The 15,302-nt window shown below is 46.2% G+C and overlaps 1 protein-coding gene across 1 annotated transcript in view; it reads left to right on the plus strand.

Annotated features, from left to right (window-relative positions):
- The first annotated feature begins 6 nt into the window (after nucleotides 1-6).
- The window catches only part of OIT3 (oncoprotein induced transcript 3), a 30,191-nt gene continuing 14,895 nt past the window's right edge, over nucleotides 7-15,302 (plus strand). The window contains exons 1-4 of the mRNA XM_083844270.1: nucleotides 7-6,659; nucleotides 10,326-10,700; nucleotides 11,176-11,286; nucleotides 14,552-14,674. Of these exons, the coding sequence (XP_083700396.1) occupies nucleotides 6,596-6,659; nucleotides 10,326-10,700; nucleotides 11,176-11,286; nucleotides 14,552-14,674 (673 nt within the window). The 5' untranslated portion in view covers nucleotides 7-6,595. The remainder of the gene's footprint in view (nucleotides 6,660-10,325; nucleotides 10,701-11,175; nucleotides 11,287-14,551; nucleotides 14,675-15,302) is intronic.

Raw genomic sequence — 15,302 nt, forward strand, 5'->3', positions numbered from 1 at the left:
CAAGCCACCTGGAGCTATGGCCGGTGATCAGAACTTGCACTCCACCGCCATTAACGCGCACACTTCTGATCAGACCTGGTCTCTTTTATAAAGTTACTACAAGACTGCTTTCTACTGGAAAACCGTGAGCTTCCCCTCCCCAGCCCCACCCCGTGTGCTCCACTGACTTCCTCCTTTGCGTATTTGTAGCACAGACTGATTGTAGCCACGTGAGAGAAGGAACAAATTCTCTTCTGGACATTTGATAATTGATATTTTGGATTATTCCATAATTATATAAACTTTGCGTCCCGATGCCCTTGAGCTCCTTCTAGAAATCCATGGCAGCATTGCATGAGAGTTTTTATATTCAGTCTTGAGAGGGCGATTCCCCTCTTCCTACACCAAATCTGATAGCCACCTGGACTATGAAATTATGAAGGTTTAAAGGATTATGAAACTGTCTCAGAATCATGACTCTTGTTTAACTGAACAGTTTTGGAATGTGGAATAATTAAACTTGATATTTGATTGTTTGTGTAACGGGATGAAAGGTTTCATATATGGTCAGAGCATTTTCCTTGCCCAGAGGCTTTTCAAAAGCCCAGAGCTCTTACAGTGCAAGACACAGAACTACTTCAGTTTTCTAGCACTTTCCCCTACTTAAGTAGCTTTAAACGAACTTTGCACCCACAGGTCACAATTTCTTAGGAGTGGCTAATGACATCTTTAGTTCTTAGCTAAAAGAAATAGAGGAAGGAAAGTCAACCCATTGCCCTCTCTTCTAGCCAAGGCTGGCTGATTTCTAAGCAGATAAAACACCTCTTCATTCAAAGCGGGTCAGTCTCTTTTTAGCATCCTGCTGATAAATACTGCAGGGACAGGATGGAGCACTAAGCTTTATACACAGAAAAGCTGGCTGCTTTTTTGATGTTTCACTACTACTCCTCACTGTGTCATGGAAAGAGGCTTCTGTTTTTTTTTTTTTTAAGAACCATGTTTAAAAACAAAAAGAAAAACAAATTAGTATTAACTAGATGCCAGGTGCCTTGCAGATGTGGAAACACAGCTGGGATTGCTGCCTCTTCTCACTCAATGGCATGTTGGACCGAATGGGTGCATGTTTCTAGTTTTTTCTCCCTTCCCCTTTTCCTTTGTCTTTCAATTTAATTACATTGTGTGATTATTTTTTATGTTTTACCCTGTTTGTGTGATGAGTTTTAAAGGGGGAAAAAAATGAACACAATCCTGTAGCTGAATCCTTGGTGTGTGTTTGGGATGAGGGAGGGAGCATGGAGAAAAGTCCTTCTTTAAAAAAAGAAACACAACAAAAATAAAACCTGAACATGTGTAAAATCCTGTATCATTTATGAAATATGTATAAAAGAGCAATGTACTTCTGGAACAATAAATAACTATTCAATTTTTGAATTGGTGCTCTTGAATAACATCATTTTCCCCAGCTATATTCCATGTGTGGCAGCCGTCTCCTGAGTTTCCTCCATTTCTTTCTGTTTAGGTGGTTTCTTCCTGACCTTCCATCACTGAGGCCGTGGTGGTACAGATAATAGCTTTCCTGAAGAAGCTTGGATGGAGATCTTGCTGCTATACCTAGCCGCGTAACACAGGGATCTCAGGAGCAGTCGAGGTGGTGAGGTAGAAGTAGAGATGTTTGGTCTAACCAAGGGCTGCCTTGGTTTGACCAGCATAGTAGTTCCCTGTGGAGTCTGACAACATCTGGAGACTTGTGGCAGGTTGCAGGATAAGAACATGTATGAGCGTGTAACACCTAGCAACCTAAAACATCCCAAGTGTTGTTAGCACGTTTCTGTATTGAGTTCAAGTGCTGTTTGAGAGGAAAACTCTCAAGTTTTGACCTTTTATTCTTTCCTTTCTAAGCCCTTCGTTTGTTCTGGTCTGATTAGTCCTGACGGCATATCTTCCATTTGTTAACTTTAGGAATCAGCAGACTGTGTACTTTGTCCTAACTTCATGGAATGTTAGGATGAATGTTCAGTGCCAGAAGATTTTTTAATATGTCCAACTGTAAAAAGTCATGATTGGCCAGTTTTCCAACAGCCAAGTCTCTCGTGTGTTTTTAAAGACAGAAATGAGGGCTGGAAGCTGTTAGTTGTGAGCTGCCTTTAATCACTGTTGAAATTTAGTTCAGCAATGCTGACAAACCCTCTTCTTCCAAGCAGCCCTTAGTCTGCTGCTGTGTGCAGGCAGACTGCTTGGAACAATTGTATAAGAACTCTTCCATTTTGTCATCCAGAAGAACTGAAGACTGTGACATCTAGCACCAAAATCCCTATTTTGAAAGCAAAGAAATGCTATGGCAAAATTGTTCCTGCGCATACTTTGTTGTTCTACAGATGATGTGGGGAAAGGAGGGGTAAAGTAAGATTCTATAATTGTACCCTGAAGTAGGGGCTGTCCTGGGGGTCCTGTCAGTTTGTAGCCCTGGAAGCCTCCTGTCTCATTCCTCTGACACCTGGTCTCTGCTGGGGGTGGGTGGCATCACAGGCCTCAACCTCTAATCTCCATGTCTCTGCTTTTGTTGATGTTCAAAGGCATGATGTATGTTTTTGTTCTTTGCACTGTTGTGTACCAACATCAACAGTGTTTTGCAAGAACTACTTCATGCCTGAAAGACAGGCAGGTAATAGGGTCCTGTCCCACTGGCAGCGTTTTAAGAGCAGGCAGTGCTGCCTGAATCGTAATGTAGCACAGTGTTCTTAAGCTCCTATGAAGGCTGAACAGCAGCATGTGCTGCAGTGTTCAGATGCCTCTTTCTACCACTTTTGGTGGTTTTTGTTTTTGTTTTTGTCTTTTTTTGCTTGACCTCTCTTCTCTCCTTTTCTGCAAGGGAACTTTTGAATAAATACATATCAAGTTTAAAATTGTTTGGAGAAACTTGGTTCCCCTCTGCTGTGCCCGAGAGGCTCTAAAGAAGGTGTTAATGGCTTCTTTTCCTTGAAGACCACAGAAAAAAAACCTTTTTCTGTGTCCCTGTAATTCTTTATCTGGCAGGCAGTCATAATGAACGCCTTGCTGCAATTTCTTACGCTTCCCTGTTGGTTTGCATGGTGCTCTGAACCTGCTGTTGGCTGTCAAATCTTTGCACTGCATCAGTCAAGGAAAGCCAGCCAAGCTGCCTTGTCTTTCTAAGTCAGTGGAGCAGTTTATTTGACCTACTGTGTGCTTTTGTGTGGAGTTGTAAATACAACCTGCTTTCCTCTGCCACGTTCTGTAACTATTTTGTTTTCATATAAGGAAAACAATTTTTTGCATCTGAAGTATTTTTCTACCTATTCCAATTATTCCCTTTAAAATCAGTTTTATTTCTACATTGACATAAAGGGTGAGAAGTAAGACAGGCACGGAAACCAAACCTGCATTGTGTCTAAGTCATGGAGCATCATGGAAGCTGGTGTTATGGTGTGTCACTGTGACTCTGTGAGCTTGTAAAAGATGGTTCAATTCCTATTTCTGCCTCCGCTGAGTTTTACAATTGGGTGTTTGCTGTCTGTGTCCATCTGGAAATTGAGGATCATGGAAGAAACACTGGGTCCTGAAGGACCTCTGGAAAACATTCTTAAACACCAAGTTTCAGTACTGGGGGGGCTCAGTAAGGGAAAGGAAATTACTATTCTTCACTGAGAGTTGTGTGCTTGGCTGATTTTTCTGTGCTCTTGGTGTTTTACTTGTGTTGAGTTCGCTCGTAGTTGACCAAACCTCGCGTTTGCTCTCTGATCTCAGCACCTCTTCCCATTGGCACTGTGTCCTGGGACAAACTGTTTACAGAAACGAGGGCTATCTCAAAGTCCTTGACACTCTGCAATCCATCTCAGCAGCCTGTCAAGGCTTATTGTGAGCATACATCCTCCAGTTAATTGCAGATGGGTCCTGTCACGTGTGGTGGGCTCTCCTCGCTCTCGGTGGCAGGAAGCGTTGATTAGCTCTTCCGTCTGCCTCCTCTGGCAGGCTCCAGGAGCTGCTCCTGCACCAAGTGCTCTTGACACACCTCACTTTCACCAAACATCAATGTTTGACAAAAAGCCTAGCCTCAGCCAACACTGAGCGTCTTTATTCATCATTCCGTTTCATACAGCATGAGGCTTTCCAGCCTAGCTAGCTGCCTTTTTCAAGACTTTGAGCTCCTGAGCAGGTTTGGAAGGTCCCATCTCTTGGGTACCAAAATAAAATCCCAGCCCTTTAATTTAACACCACCTTACTTGTTTGTATCCTTTAAGAAAGGGATCATCTGTTTGCAGCAGTTTTTTTTCCCCCTCAGGATTAATTGCTCCAGCTCCCAGAGGCAGAGGTTGACAGTGGCCTACTCCACTACCAGCTGCTGTTCTGTGGGGGGAAACCAGGGTTGTGTATGTCACCTGGAGCAAGTGGCAGAATAACAAAAAATGCTGATAGAAGACTTGCCTCTGCTCATTCTTATTCCAGAAGACTCAGTCTTTCTTTCTGTGGATGTTCAGAGGCAGCATGCTGAATCTTCTCCAGCTTTATACTTTTTTCTTGAACTAGATAGTTACAGTGATTTGGGTCAGAGTCAGCAATGAAAATGCTGGGGCATCTGTCTTTAGTCCCTTTGGGTAACTTGAAAGGGACTGTTTGTGAGACCTTCGAGGCTCAAAGCTGCTGTGATGCAACTTATTTCCTTATGTTAACTACTAGTTGTCAGTCACATATAATTGTCAAAGCAGTGCTCATGTCAGTCCTAATATACCACTTCCAAAATAAAAGCGGCTGCTAATAAAATGGTTCCAAGAGAACTATACACACCTCTAACATAAATAGAAAATTAAATTCAAACCTGTCAGTTTTATTTATCCAGGAACTCAGGTATGAATCAAGCTCTGAATGAAAATGGCAAATATAACTTCCCCTGCCTTGCTGTATCATTCTGTGTTCAATTTTAGTTTCTCTTCTGGGAATTCACATCATTCACCTTTTGAGGGTTATCTGCCTTACTAGCTTGATGGAGTGAATGTGTTCTTCTTTCCTGTTGTTGAAAAAACTTTTCTGGTACCGCAAGCTGTCAGCACAATATAACCGCAAAGATTTTTTTTTGGTGGTGGGAGCAATGACAGCTGCTTTTGTTGTTCGCTGTAATCATTCACTACTGAAAAAGGTTCTACCGCTGGGGTGGAGCATGCTGCGCTTCGCCACCAAGGGAAACACCCAGGCACAGAGAGACCAACCATTGAGAAATTTCTATAATGCACAGCGTAGGTGCTCCATCTCCACAGAGCAGCCAAATACTCAATTCCTTGCCTCATGCAAACTTAAAGTGGAAAGAACAAAGCCTTTTCTTCCCCCCCACTGAGATTTGAAGGAAGCATATTAACCTTGACATTCTTCCTTATACCAGCCTGCTGCAAAAGTGGGGGGTGTAAGGGAAATGGGGAAATCCTTTGTGCCATTGCTGTAGGGTTAGCTGCGCTCTGCTGAGGGAGACCTTTCTGCTTGCAGATGATATTTGGGGTAAGCTGTACGACCCCTGTTCAGAAGCAGGGAGGGACTTGCCTATGTACAGATGTTTATGTATACATACACGTTAAAACAGATTTTAATCTAGTGTTCACAGTAGGAGCTACAGCTTAGTGGGAAGAAAGGAAAGATCCCTTTGTGCTCATTCACATTGTCCTTGGTGTATCTCATTGACAACCATGGTGTTTGGTTTGCCTTCGTAGAGAACAGATTTCAGAAAGCTGGGAGCTAACGTGGTCATCTCATCTGTAGGCAGAGCTCCTGGTTCTGACCTGCCACATGGCCTGATTTTATTTGAACAAGCAAGGCAGAGGTTCTCAGTTACTCAGTTTTGCGTGGAAGGTTATTCAGTACTGTTGGGTTTCTTGCTGTTTTTTTTTTTTTTAAAAAGAAGACAGAGGACATAAGACTACTGCAGAAAGATGCCTTTGTCTTCGTTTGATAATCTCTGTGATGGTTGGGTTATGTGACCAGAAGTGGAAAGGGTCTTTGTCTAACATAGGAACAGCTTACTTCCTTGTGGGGCACCGGCCCTTCACTTTGACTGATGTTCCCATTGTAGGCCTAGTCCCAGCACTCATTTGCAATCTCTGCTCAGAAGGCTCAGTTCTCCTCTGGCCACTATTTCCTGCAGTTAAAGCTCCCTAGCTGGCGTTTTCTGACTGAGGGGGAGCCATGAAGTCGTATGACTTGGGGAAGGAGCAGAGATAACAATGAGCACCCATCTGCTCCTCTCTTCCATCCCTTCGGGATGTCCGGGTGTCCCCTGGTTAGAATTCCCCTCCAGATAAGATAGTGGAGGTGTCACCGTGGGGCAGTCAGGCAAGAAAACAATAGCAAGTTGCGTCCAAAAAACAAGATCGATCAGTAACTGCACCTTTGTTGTCAGTAAGGGGCAGAGCTGTTTTGGAGAGGTCAAGGCTGGTGTTGTACCCCACATCCCTTCAGCTTCTTCCTCTGATAAACTTCTACAAGAGCTATCCCAGTTGCTTTTCAGAAAGCCTGGGGTCAGAAGCTGCACTGAGAGGAAGGCTGCAAGAGGCACAGCGTGTGCAAGGGCTTCCAAGGCTCTCTTACTCAAGTGGTAACTGTGCCTCGGTTGAGTGGGATGTTCCAGTACTTGTTTTTCTGCCTCTGCTTTGTTGTCCAGCTGCAGCCAGTGTCTTTAATGGGTGAGTGAAGAGGCATTGCCTTCTAGCTTATTCTGTTCACCATCTTTAAGGTTTGTGCTGAGCATTGGTGTTCTTAGGTGACAGACTGGGAGATGTGAGAGAGATCCTTTTTCTTCGAGTGTGGTGTGAAATTTCTTCCAGGTGGAAAGGTCTTTGTCACAGAGCGTGGTGCCTTCCCTCCTGGGAGAATCTTCACTGCTAAGCACTGGGGAATTTTCTTCTCCTCTAGCAGGAGAGACTCTACAAATAGCTGTTAAGCTACTTTTTCACCCCTTCTCTGGCAAATCTGAGCTGAATTTAGAGTCATAACGCAGTGCTGCTTGTTTCATTGCTTATTTGTGCCAGAGCAGACCTCCAGTACACAGTGTATGTAGGATTAATTTCTGGAGAATGGTGGGCTTATGAATGCCTGCTAGAGCCTGATTTGTCATCCAGTATATACGTTAGCATGTCAGCTAGAGAGCTAATGATATCATCAAGATTACAAATTGTAAAGCTTTACTTGATGGCTGATGCTTGTCAGGCTGAATTGCTCAGGCCACGCAAAAAGCGTTGGGGAGGAAAAAAATGGAGCCATGAAAAATGGAGGGGACTGGAGATAGTTGTATGTCTTGAGCAAAACCCCAGCGCCTTCAGCCTCTGGGGAGAAGAGAAGAGAGGTTGATTGGCTGGTTCTTTATTACTGTGGAGTTTCTTCATAAAAACTCAAATCAGTTGTCAGTAAGCTGTGGCACCAGAGCGCTTTGTGTCTGTGGGGAGGTTGGCCTGGGGCAGCGTTGGCAGTCCGAGGGGGGCCATGCAGGTCTGCAGTGCTCTAAAGAGCAACGGCTGCTTTTCCTGCTTGTCTACCTGCTCTTTAGGCCATCCTGAAGCTCTCAGAGAAGTGAAAGAGGGTACGGGGTGCTACCTCATTTCCCTGAAGCACCTGCTTCCAGCTCCCTCTGAGCCACTGCATCTTCATCTCAGTAAATTTTGTCTTTAAATTATCTCCTGTCTGTTTAGGAGACAATGTGATTTCTCAGCATGAGTGTTTGCAGAGTCTATCTACAAAGGGTATTTCATAAAGTTAATTATACTGTGTAAAAGCTAATGAGAGTGTGTGTATTTTTGGTGCTGCCCAGCTGGGAAGCTGACAGGGCATTCCTTGCTTTGCCTCGTTTGGCTTTTAACACAAAAAGCTTTTAATCTTAGTCAGTGACTCACCCTAAGGCCATACCAAATCATGTTGTGGAAGCCAAGAGCATTACACTGAGGGAAGCCCAGAGGAAGCTATTTTCAGCTGTGTGCATAGAAAAGGCAGGACTCATCTTTTCTGGTCTTGAGAAGTCAAGTGAGCTTTTAGAGAATAGGATTGAACAGCACTGCTGCTGTCTGTGGGTAAGGGCAGGAGGCAAGGAGAGGCAGGTAAGAGAGAGAGCTCATGAAGAAATGCCTGCCAAATCCCAACAGAGACTCCTGCTGCAGTCCTCCTTCTGCTCCTCGGGAGACCTGAGGGCTGCTTGTGGTGAGAGCAGATCTGCTCCTCTGAATATCTGATGAATTATGGCACTGGAGAGCACCTTTGTAACCCAGAGCTGCTCTCCCTGCACCAGCTTACAGCTCTGCAGCGCTCTTGTGGCTACAGCAGCTGCTCCTGTCTTTTATACTGCATTTGAGGCCAAACAAAACGTGTCTGTGGCTGAGGACGGCACAAGGATTTTAGTCTAGAGAAATGCCGTGTTTGTGGGGAGGTACAGGACAGCACGTCAGTGAGGCAGATGTTTACAGAGGGTGCAGCTCACTAAGGGTGACTTGAAGTCCCTGGTCAGAAGCACATATACTTCACATTTTCAAGTCAGTGAAGCGCATCAAAATACTGAACCAAGAAGGTTTGTCTGCGTCCAGAGCATTCTGGTAGAAACAACATCATGTGTCCTCCCCACCCCAAATTGCATCAGCTATTGTTCAAGCAAAATAAGAGAGAACAGTTTTAGAACTTGAAATGTGATGCAGAAAGTACAGTGTATTCCAGGCTGCCAGCGTTTAATCAGAATGATTGGTTTTATTAGCCTACTTCTAGCAAATGATAATCAATTCTCCTTACTCAAGACAATATTAGCATTCATTTCGCTTAATAGGGAATAGTTAGTCACAGGTAAGTGGTGCTTAATCAGGTATTAAATGCATGTGGAAATGAAACCTCTGGGCTTGTAGTGAGGAAGCTGCCAAATCAGGGTTAATTAGGAGAAGACTGAAAATGTAATGAACGCTTTAATTCTTCATTTTTTTTCTCCCTGTGCTATTCTTCTGTAGTAATTATTTGCAGAAAGTTCAGAAAGGGCTTGAAAAGGAACACGCTCCTTGAGCCTGGTGTGAACAGACGAGTACCCACCAAGAGGTCCACGTGTTTGTATCTTGCCCTCACAAACAAACACTTCACTCACAAGCATCTCACCTCCTATGGAGATCAAGAGGGTTTGTGGGCTTGCAAAGAACGTGACTGTGTAGAGCCGAACATTTTGAAGGTCCTGATTCAGACCCTTGTGCTCTCTAGTTTTTAAGATAATAAATAAAGAGATATGGGGAAGCTGTGTCAAATGCAGGGAGGCAACATCATCCCGCAAAAACACAATAGATAAATCATGAAGGTAGGCAGCACTGGGCAGAGGGAGAAGTAGGTGATGGAGTCCCTGCAGAAGACCAGGGTGGTCTTACAGAGGGCTACTGCTTCTCCCTCTTGATCCACTGCAGCATTTTCCAAACTAGATGGATTTGAGTTATAGCTCTTTAAACTCACCGTGGCACAAGTGTACGCAGCTATACAAGACGCAATGAGGAACAAAAGTCCCGTAAATGGAGCAGGGTCACTTTCTCCTACCTCACCTCTCTTGGTTAGAGACAGTCTGCTGGGCTATCGATCAGCTCCAGTGTGACCTGGATAGGCAGTTCTTATATTCCGCTGTTTAAAATTGTGCCCTGAAATGAGTAGGAGCTGATAAATTATGCTTGCAGATTACTTGCAGTTATATTGGAGTCTAATAACTGAAATTGCATATTTTCTTTCTATACGCCTTAAATGTAGCATTCCTGTCCCATGTCTTGCAGTTCACGTTTTAACTGACGCTTTGCAGGGTGATCTCTGGCTGTGGTTATGGCAACTTGACTGTGAGGGCTGAAATGAGCTGTAGGTGGATTTTTAGAGAGGCTGTGTAACCTGTTTGAACCTTCGTCCTCTTCTCCAGGACATCACCAGTCACTTCAGGAGGGGCTTGCAGAGGCTCAGTTAGCACTTGACCAAAGGGTGGATGTCCTGGGCTTGACCCAGTGCTCCCAGGGCATACTTCTTGTGGTAAAAATCACTCCTCAGACCTCAGGTTTGCTTGTATGTATTTTTTTTCCTCTTATACTCTACAGCAGCTAAACAACAAGTCAGACTGTTGCATAATGGTGTCAGAGCTCAGTTAGTTCACTCCTTCCAAGACATTTAAGCCAAGCTGTCAGAATTTTCCATGAGGCAGTTAGTTAGCTGGTATTGCTGCCTCACCCCAGGGATCTCTATCTATCACAATGATTCTGTTAAGTCAGGAATAGAAAAAGAAATTTTTTTTGCGCTCCTTGCAATTATAAGTCAACAACTCAATCTGTATCTGCTAGATGTTCTCTCTTGTGTCTTGCTGCATGTCTCAGCCCTGGACCCCTGCTCTGCCTACATCAGCCTGAACGAGCCCTGGAGGAACACAGATCATCAGATAAATGGCTCCCACGGCCAGCCCACGTGCGACAGTCAAATCGACGGGGAGTGGTATCGCTTCACTGGCATGGCTGGTGACGCCATGCCTACCTTCTGCATCCCCGAGAACCACTGCGGGACCCATGCTCCCATCTGGCTGAACGGCAGCCACCCGCGCGAGGCGGATGGCATCGTCTCGCGCCAGGCCTGCGCCAGCTTCAATGGCAACTGCTGCCTCTGGAATACCACGATAGATGTCAAGGCGTGTCCGGGAGGGTACTACGTCTATCACTTGACCAAGCCCAGCGTTTGTTTCCACGCGTACTGCGGGCGTAAGTAGCTGCAGAAAGCTCTTTTCTGAAACCCACTCATCCCCGCAGGGCAGGAAAGGTAGTGAGGATCCAGACACCTGCAAGAGACTGACTGATTTTTGCTTTCTCACCCAGAGCATGTCAGGTGATGCAGTGCCTGCCTACGTGGTGCTGATCAGCCCGCTTCACCTATGTGAGTTCCAGCCTTCAGTCAGCTAGCGGAAAGCTTCTGTAGCTGACCTGGCTGCAATGATTTAATGCTCACTATGGGCCCTGTGGTTTGCCTTGGCAAGCTACCAAAGCCACAATTTGCATCTCTGACTTACAGTAATTAAACCAGATTGTTTCTGATCAGCTTCAGCAGTTTGGCTTCCTTGTTGTGGGCCAGGTCTGTGACTGATGGACTGGCTGCGGGGCATGAAGCTGACGGTACAAATGCAGTATTTGCAGTGCACGCTCAGTGGTTTGTGTTGACAATGCTCTCGTTGTGCCCTAGATTTTTATGACATCTGTGATGTGGTGGATTGCCAGGACTCCTGCCTGGACACCAATGACTGCACATGTTCCCTGGGGACAACGCTAGGACCTGACGGACAGACATGTCTGGGTAAGTGCAGAAACAAGCTGTGTCAGTCCCTGATAGTTTCTTTCCATTTTGTTTTTCATTGCTCACATCTCAATCCCCTGTCTTTAAATGCAGTATACAAGAGAGTAAGTATGCTGGATGAACTTTCCCCTTGCTGGTTAGAACAGGTCCTTGACTCTGTAAATGGCTCCTGATCCCTCCCCACAGGGTGAGATGCAGCATCCCAGGACTGAATGCATTCTGTGCCCCTGGCGCTGCAGTTACAGAGCCTGGATTTGCTCTCTGCGTGGTCCAGCAGCAGGTTGCCCATGCTGAGGGCAGCATCTTTGCTGCCAGTAGCAGTCTCCTTGCAAGATCTTGGTACAGCGTCATGGGTTTTCAGGAAGGGCTGTGCATTCTGTCACTAGAGAGATCCTCCCAGACTCTTTCCTCCAAGAAAAGACTCTTGGCTGGCGTGGGGCTACACGCTAAGCCTTGCTATACTTCCTGCCCTTGTGGGGCATTGGCCAGGGCCTGGGACTGGAGGAAAGCAAAAGGATTGCAGGCTGCAGCACAGCCTCAGTGCTTTGGGCAGTATGACAAGGCAGTGCTCAGGGGGCTGGCACTTGGTGGCTGCGCTGGCAGGGACCTGCACGGCCAGGAGGGGTGGAGGCGGAGGGCAGCATGTGAAAGCAGAGCAGGGAAGGCGGGCTTCAGGAATTTGGGAGGGAATCTCCATCAACTCCTGAGGAGAAGACAGCTGCTGTTGTGCGTGTGGTGCTGAGCACCTGGGCTGCGAGGGCTTGGGAAGAAAATGGTCGGTGGGGCAATGCAAGGGGCCAGGAAGGGGTGGCTGCTGGGGACCTGCAGATCCACGCTGATGGGTAGGAAGAGGTGATGTGGGGGGAGGAAGGGGTGCTAACATCTGTGGGAAGTGGGATCTCATCTTTGTCTCCGAGGATTGATTTGGTGGAGAAGTTGAGAGCAGAGTTGGTCCAGGAGGCTGTGTGGCAGATGAGTTTTTTCCATACAGACTCTAGCTGACAAAGCAGGTGTGGGTGGTTTCTTTCTTCACACTCCTCTTGTCTGTGGGCATCAGGGTAGGGGCCACAGTTGCAGTCTGTGGAAAGAGCAGCCTGCCCCTGCTGCAGATTTATGCTTGCTCACACTTTCTACAGAATGGTTTTGCTAAAACTGCTCCATCTCTCTGCAGCCAAGTGACTGTAATTTGCTGTGAGACTGACTTTGCTCTCACAGCAAATTAAAAGCATCTATCGGCTGCTTCTCTGCAAGACCTGCAGGCACAAGTGCCCCTGGCAAGCAACAGCACTCGATAAATGTGTGGCAGGCTCAGGAAAGGCCTGCCGGCATGTGCTGGCGATACCTTCATCCTTCTGAGGCCAGGTGGGGCAGGATTTCTGCACTGCTGCTTCTCCTCACGATAAGCAGATGGCACAACGGTTCAGCTGTAATGATCACATCCGTTTACCTGCCTGCATCCTCTCTTGTCATCTGGCTCAGTTTTCCTACCGACTTTGTGTTGTGCTGAGGAATTGCACATTCATGCCTGCTTTGAATGCAATCCCGCCGGCCTTCCAAGGAAAACAAACAAGTCTATGTTAGCCTTTCCTGTGCCTTTCCTCTATGGGGAATGTTCTTCCCTTCCCAGCTCGCTGGGAGCTGAGGATGCTGCAGTAATGCGAAGCAGCTTGTGTCTGTGAACCTCCCCTGCGCGGGGCTGACTTCTCTTCAGTATGTTAGATGCTTTGAATCCCACAGTAGAACTGCTGATCCCAATTTATATTGCCATTTGCAAACTTACCCAGGGGTTAAAGTTAGCTCTTACGTTTTGTAACGGAGCCACCAGTTCCACTGAAGGTGAATTGCTGGGTACGGCCCTTTCCCAAGCCAAGCTCTAGGATGTCCTAGCAACATTTCTGAGCCTTTGCTAGCAGCCCTTTTGCTGTTCACCCTCTGTTTTTTAGCAGCTTTAGTTTTAGTTTTAGAAGGCGAAGTGTAGAGCCTGTAGAGTTGCGGAAAGGGAAGTGTTTGTATCTCTCCTGGGCATGCTTCCTCCCTCCCAAGGCTGGGTAGCAGACATTTCTTTGGCTAAAATACTCAATTTCTGTCACCTGTGGAAGGAGCCGCTACCACGGCTGCAAGCAACAGATACTGTCTTATGTCTGGGACCTCTTTCACCTGAGAGAGAGCATCTCTGACCTGTCTCTTAAAGTGGTGTTTGTCTTTTCTTGTTTTTAAGCTTCTGACAGCTAGTAAATGGTAGCTCCTAAGCTGTGTTGGTGAAACCCCATGTGAGCAGTGATTGATTACCTCAGCATTCTGGCCTGCCTGCGAGAAATCATCAGTTTTGTGGCTCAGCGATAGCAATGGCTGCACCTCCCTCTCTCCTATTTGATTTACTTACTGCACACAGAGATTAAATAAGGCTGAAGAATAAGAATCTCAGAGAACAAAGTACTTTTCCAAAAAAAACCAGATAGATGGACAGAGAGGAACTTTAACCTTTAAATAGAGAAAATCAGGAGAAATTTTCACAGCTTTACCGAGAGACTCAAAAGCATCTTGTGTGCTTTTTCCGTTAACAAATACCTGTTTCTGTTCTGCAAGAGCACTTGAGCTGTCCGGGGCAGGGAGCAGCCAGAACCAGGGCAAGGAGACAGAATGCTGAAATTTCTCAGGATGTGATTTTCTTGGGGAAGCTCCATGGAATTCATTATGTGTTTTGGTTTGATTTCAGCTTTGTTTATATGTTTACAGCCGTTTTTTATTCTTGTGTCTTTATTGTGAAATAAAGGTTGAATCATTTAAAGTTGCTACAGGGTAATTGTACACATGTAGCAGTAGCAGGTGTGATGCAAAAATAGATAGGGTTTATTTCTGACAGATTCTGGTATTCACCTGCTTTCACCACGTAGGAAAGTCATGTTCACTCCGTTGTAACGTCTTTGTGAATGGGGGGGAATGGTTTAGGATGAGAAGATAAATGAAAGCACGAGCTCCCTCAGGATGTGGAACCAGTTTGGAAGTTTCCCAGTGGGACTGTGTCCATCTTTACTCTGAAATGGCTGCTGCATGCATGCAGCTTTTCCCCACGACTGCTTTGCTCCTGGGCTAGACGCGGCATGACAAAACACTGCTGCTGTCACTAAAGAGGTCTTTATTGCTTAGTGGGATATCATGGGGCTAGGAAATTGACTCCACAGTCCAGCCAGCGCTCCCCCATAGCAGCCCCTTTTTGCCAGATGTGTCTACCAGCGGGCACGTTCTGACAGTTTGCTTTTTGCAGATGAAAATGAATGCGAGCAGGGCAACGGAGGCTGCAGCGAATTTTGCGTTAACCTGAAGAACTCCTACCGCTGTGAGTGTGGGGTTGGGCGCACGCTGGGAAGCGACGGGAAGACTTGTGAAGGTGAGGTTTCAGCTCTGACAGCCTGCTGGGAACAGCGTAAATCATTCCTTTTCCCTGGCCGTGCGAGTTCTGTCTTGGCCCCTTGAAGCCGGGATGAAATGTCACTCGTATCACTTCTCTGCTTGCCAGTGGCGCTGTTACTGAAACAGCCTTCTAATCAAGCAGAGAGGAGCCTCCTGGTTGTGCTCCCTGCCTTGCTCATTTCTGTTGGGATTTGCTTGTGTTTTTCTCTGCAGGGGCAAAGGCAGCAGTGCATCTGAGAGACTGGTTGTCCGAACAGAGCCAGTTATTGCTGGAGGTGCTGGGATGTGGTCGGGAGATTTGTATGATAAGTGTGGAGGGGAAGATTTAGCATTACTCTTCTTTCACAGCTGACATTAGGTGTGGGGTAACGTCATGAGATTAGGCTAGAGTATGAGGATCTCTTTGCCTCCCAGGACAGAGACAGAGGAGAGAGGGAGCCTGTGTGTGAGCAGAAGCCGGAGTTAAGATGAGGGCTGCATTTGGCCTGTTTGTTTTTTGTAAGGGATTAGCTGTGGGCTCTGCTGTACGCAGCTACTGCAGTTACCTCCCAGTAGTGGCACGGCAAGGTAGAAAATCTTTGAAGAGTTTAGACTGGTGGCTTGGC

This window comes from Anser anser (genome assembly GCF_964211835.1).
Source record: "Anser anser genome assembly, chromosome: 7".
In the NCBI taxonomy this organism is placed as follows: domain Eukaryota; kingdom Metazoa; phylum Chordata; class Aves; order Anseriformes; family Anatidae; genus Anser; species Anser anser.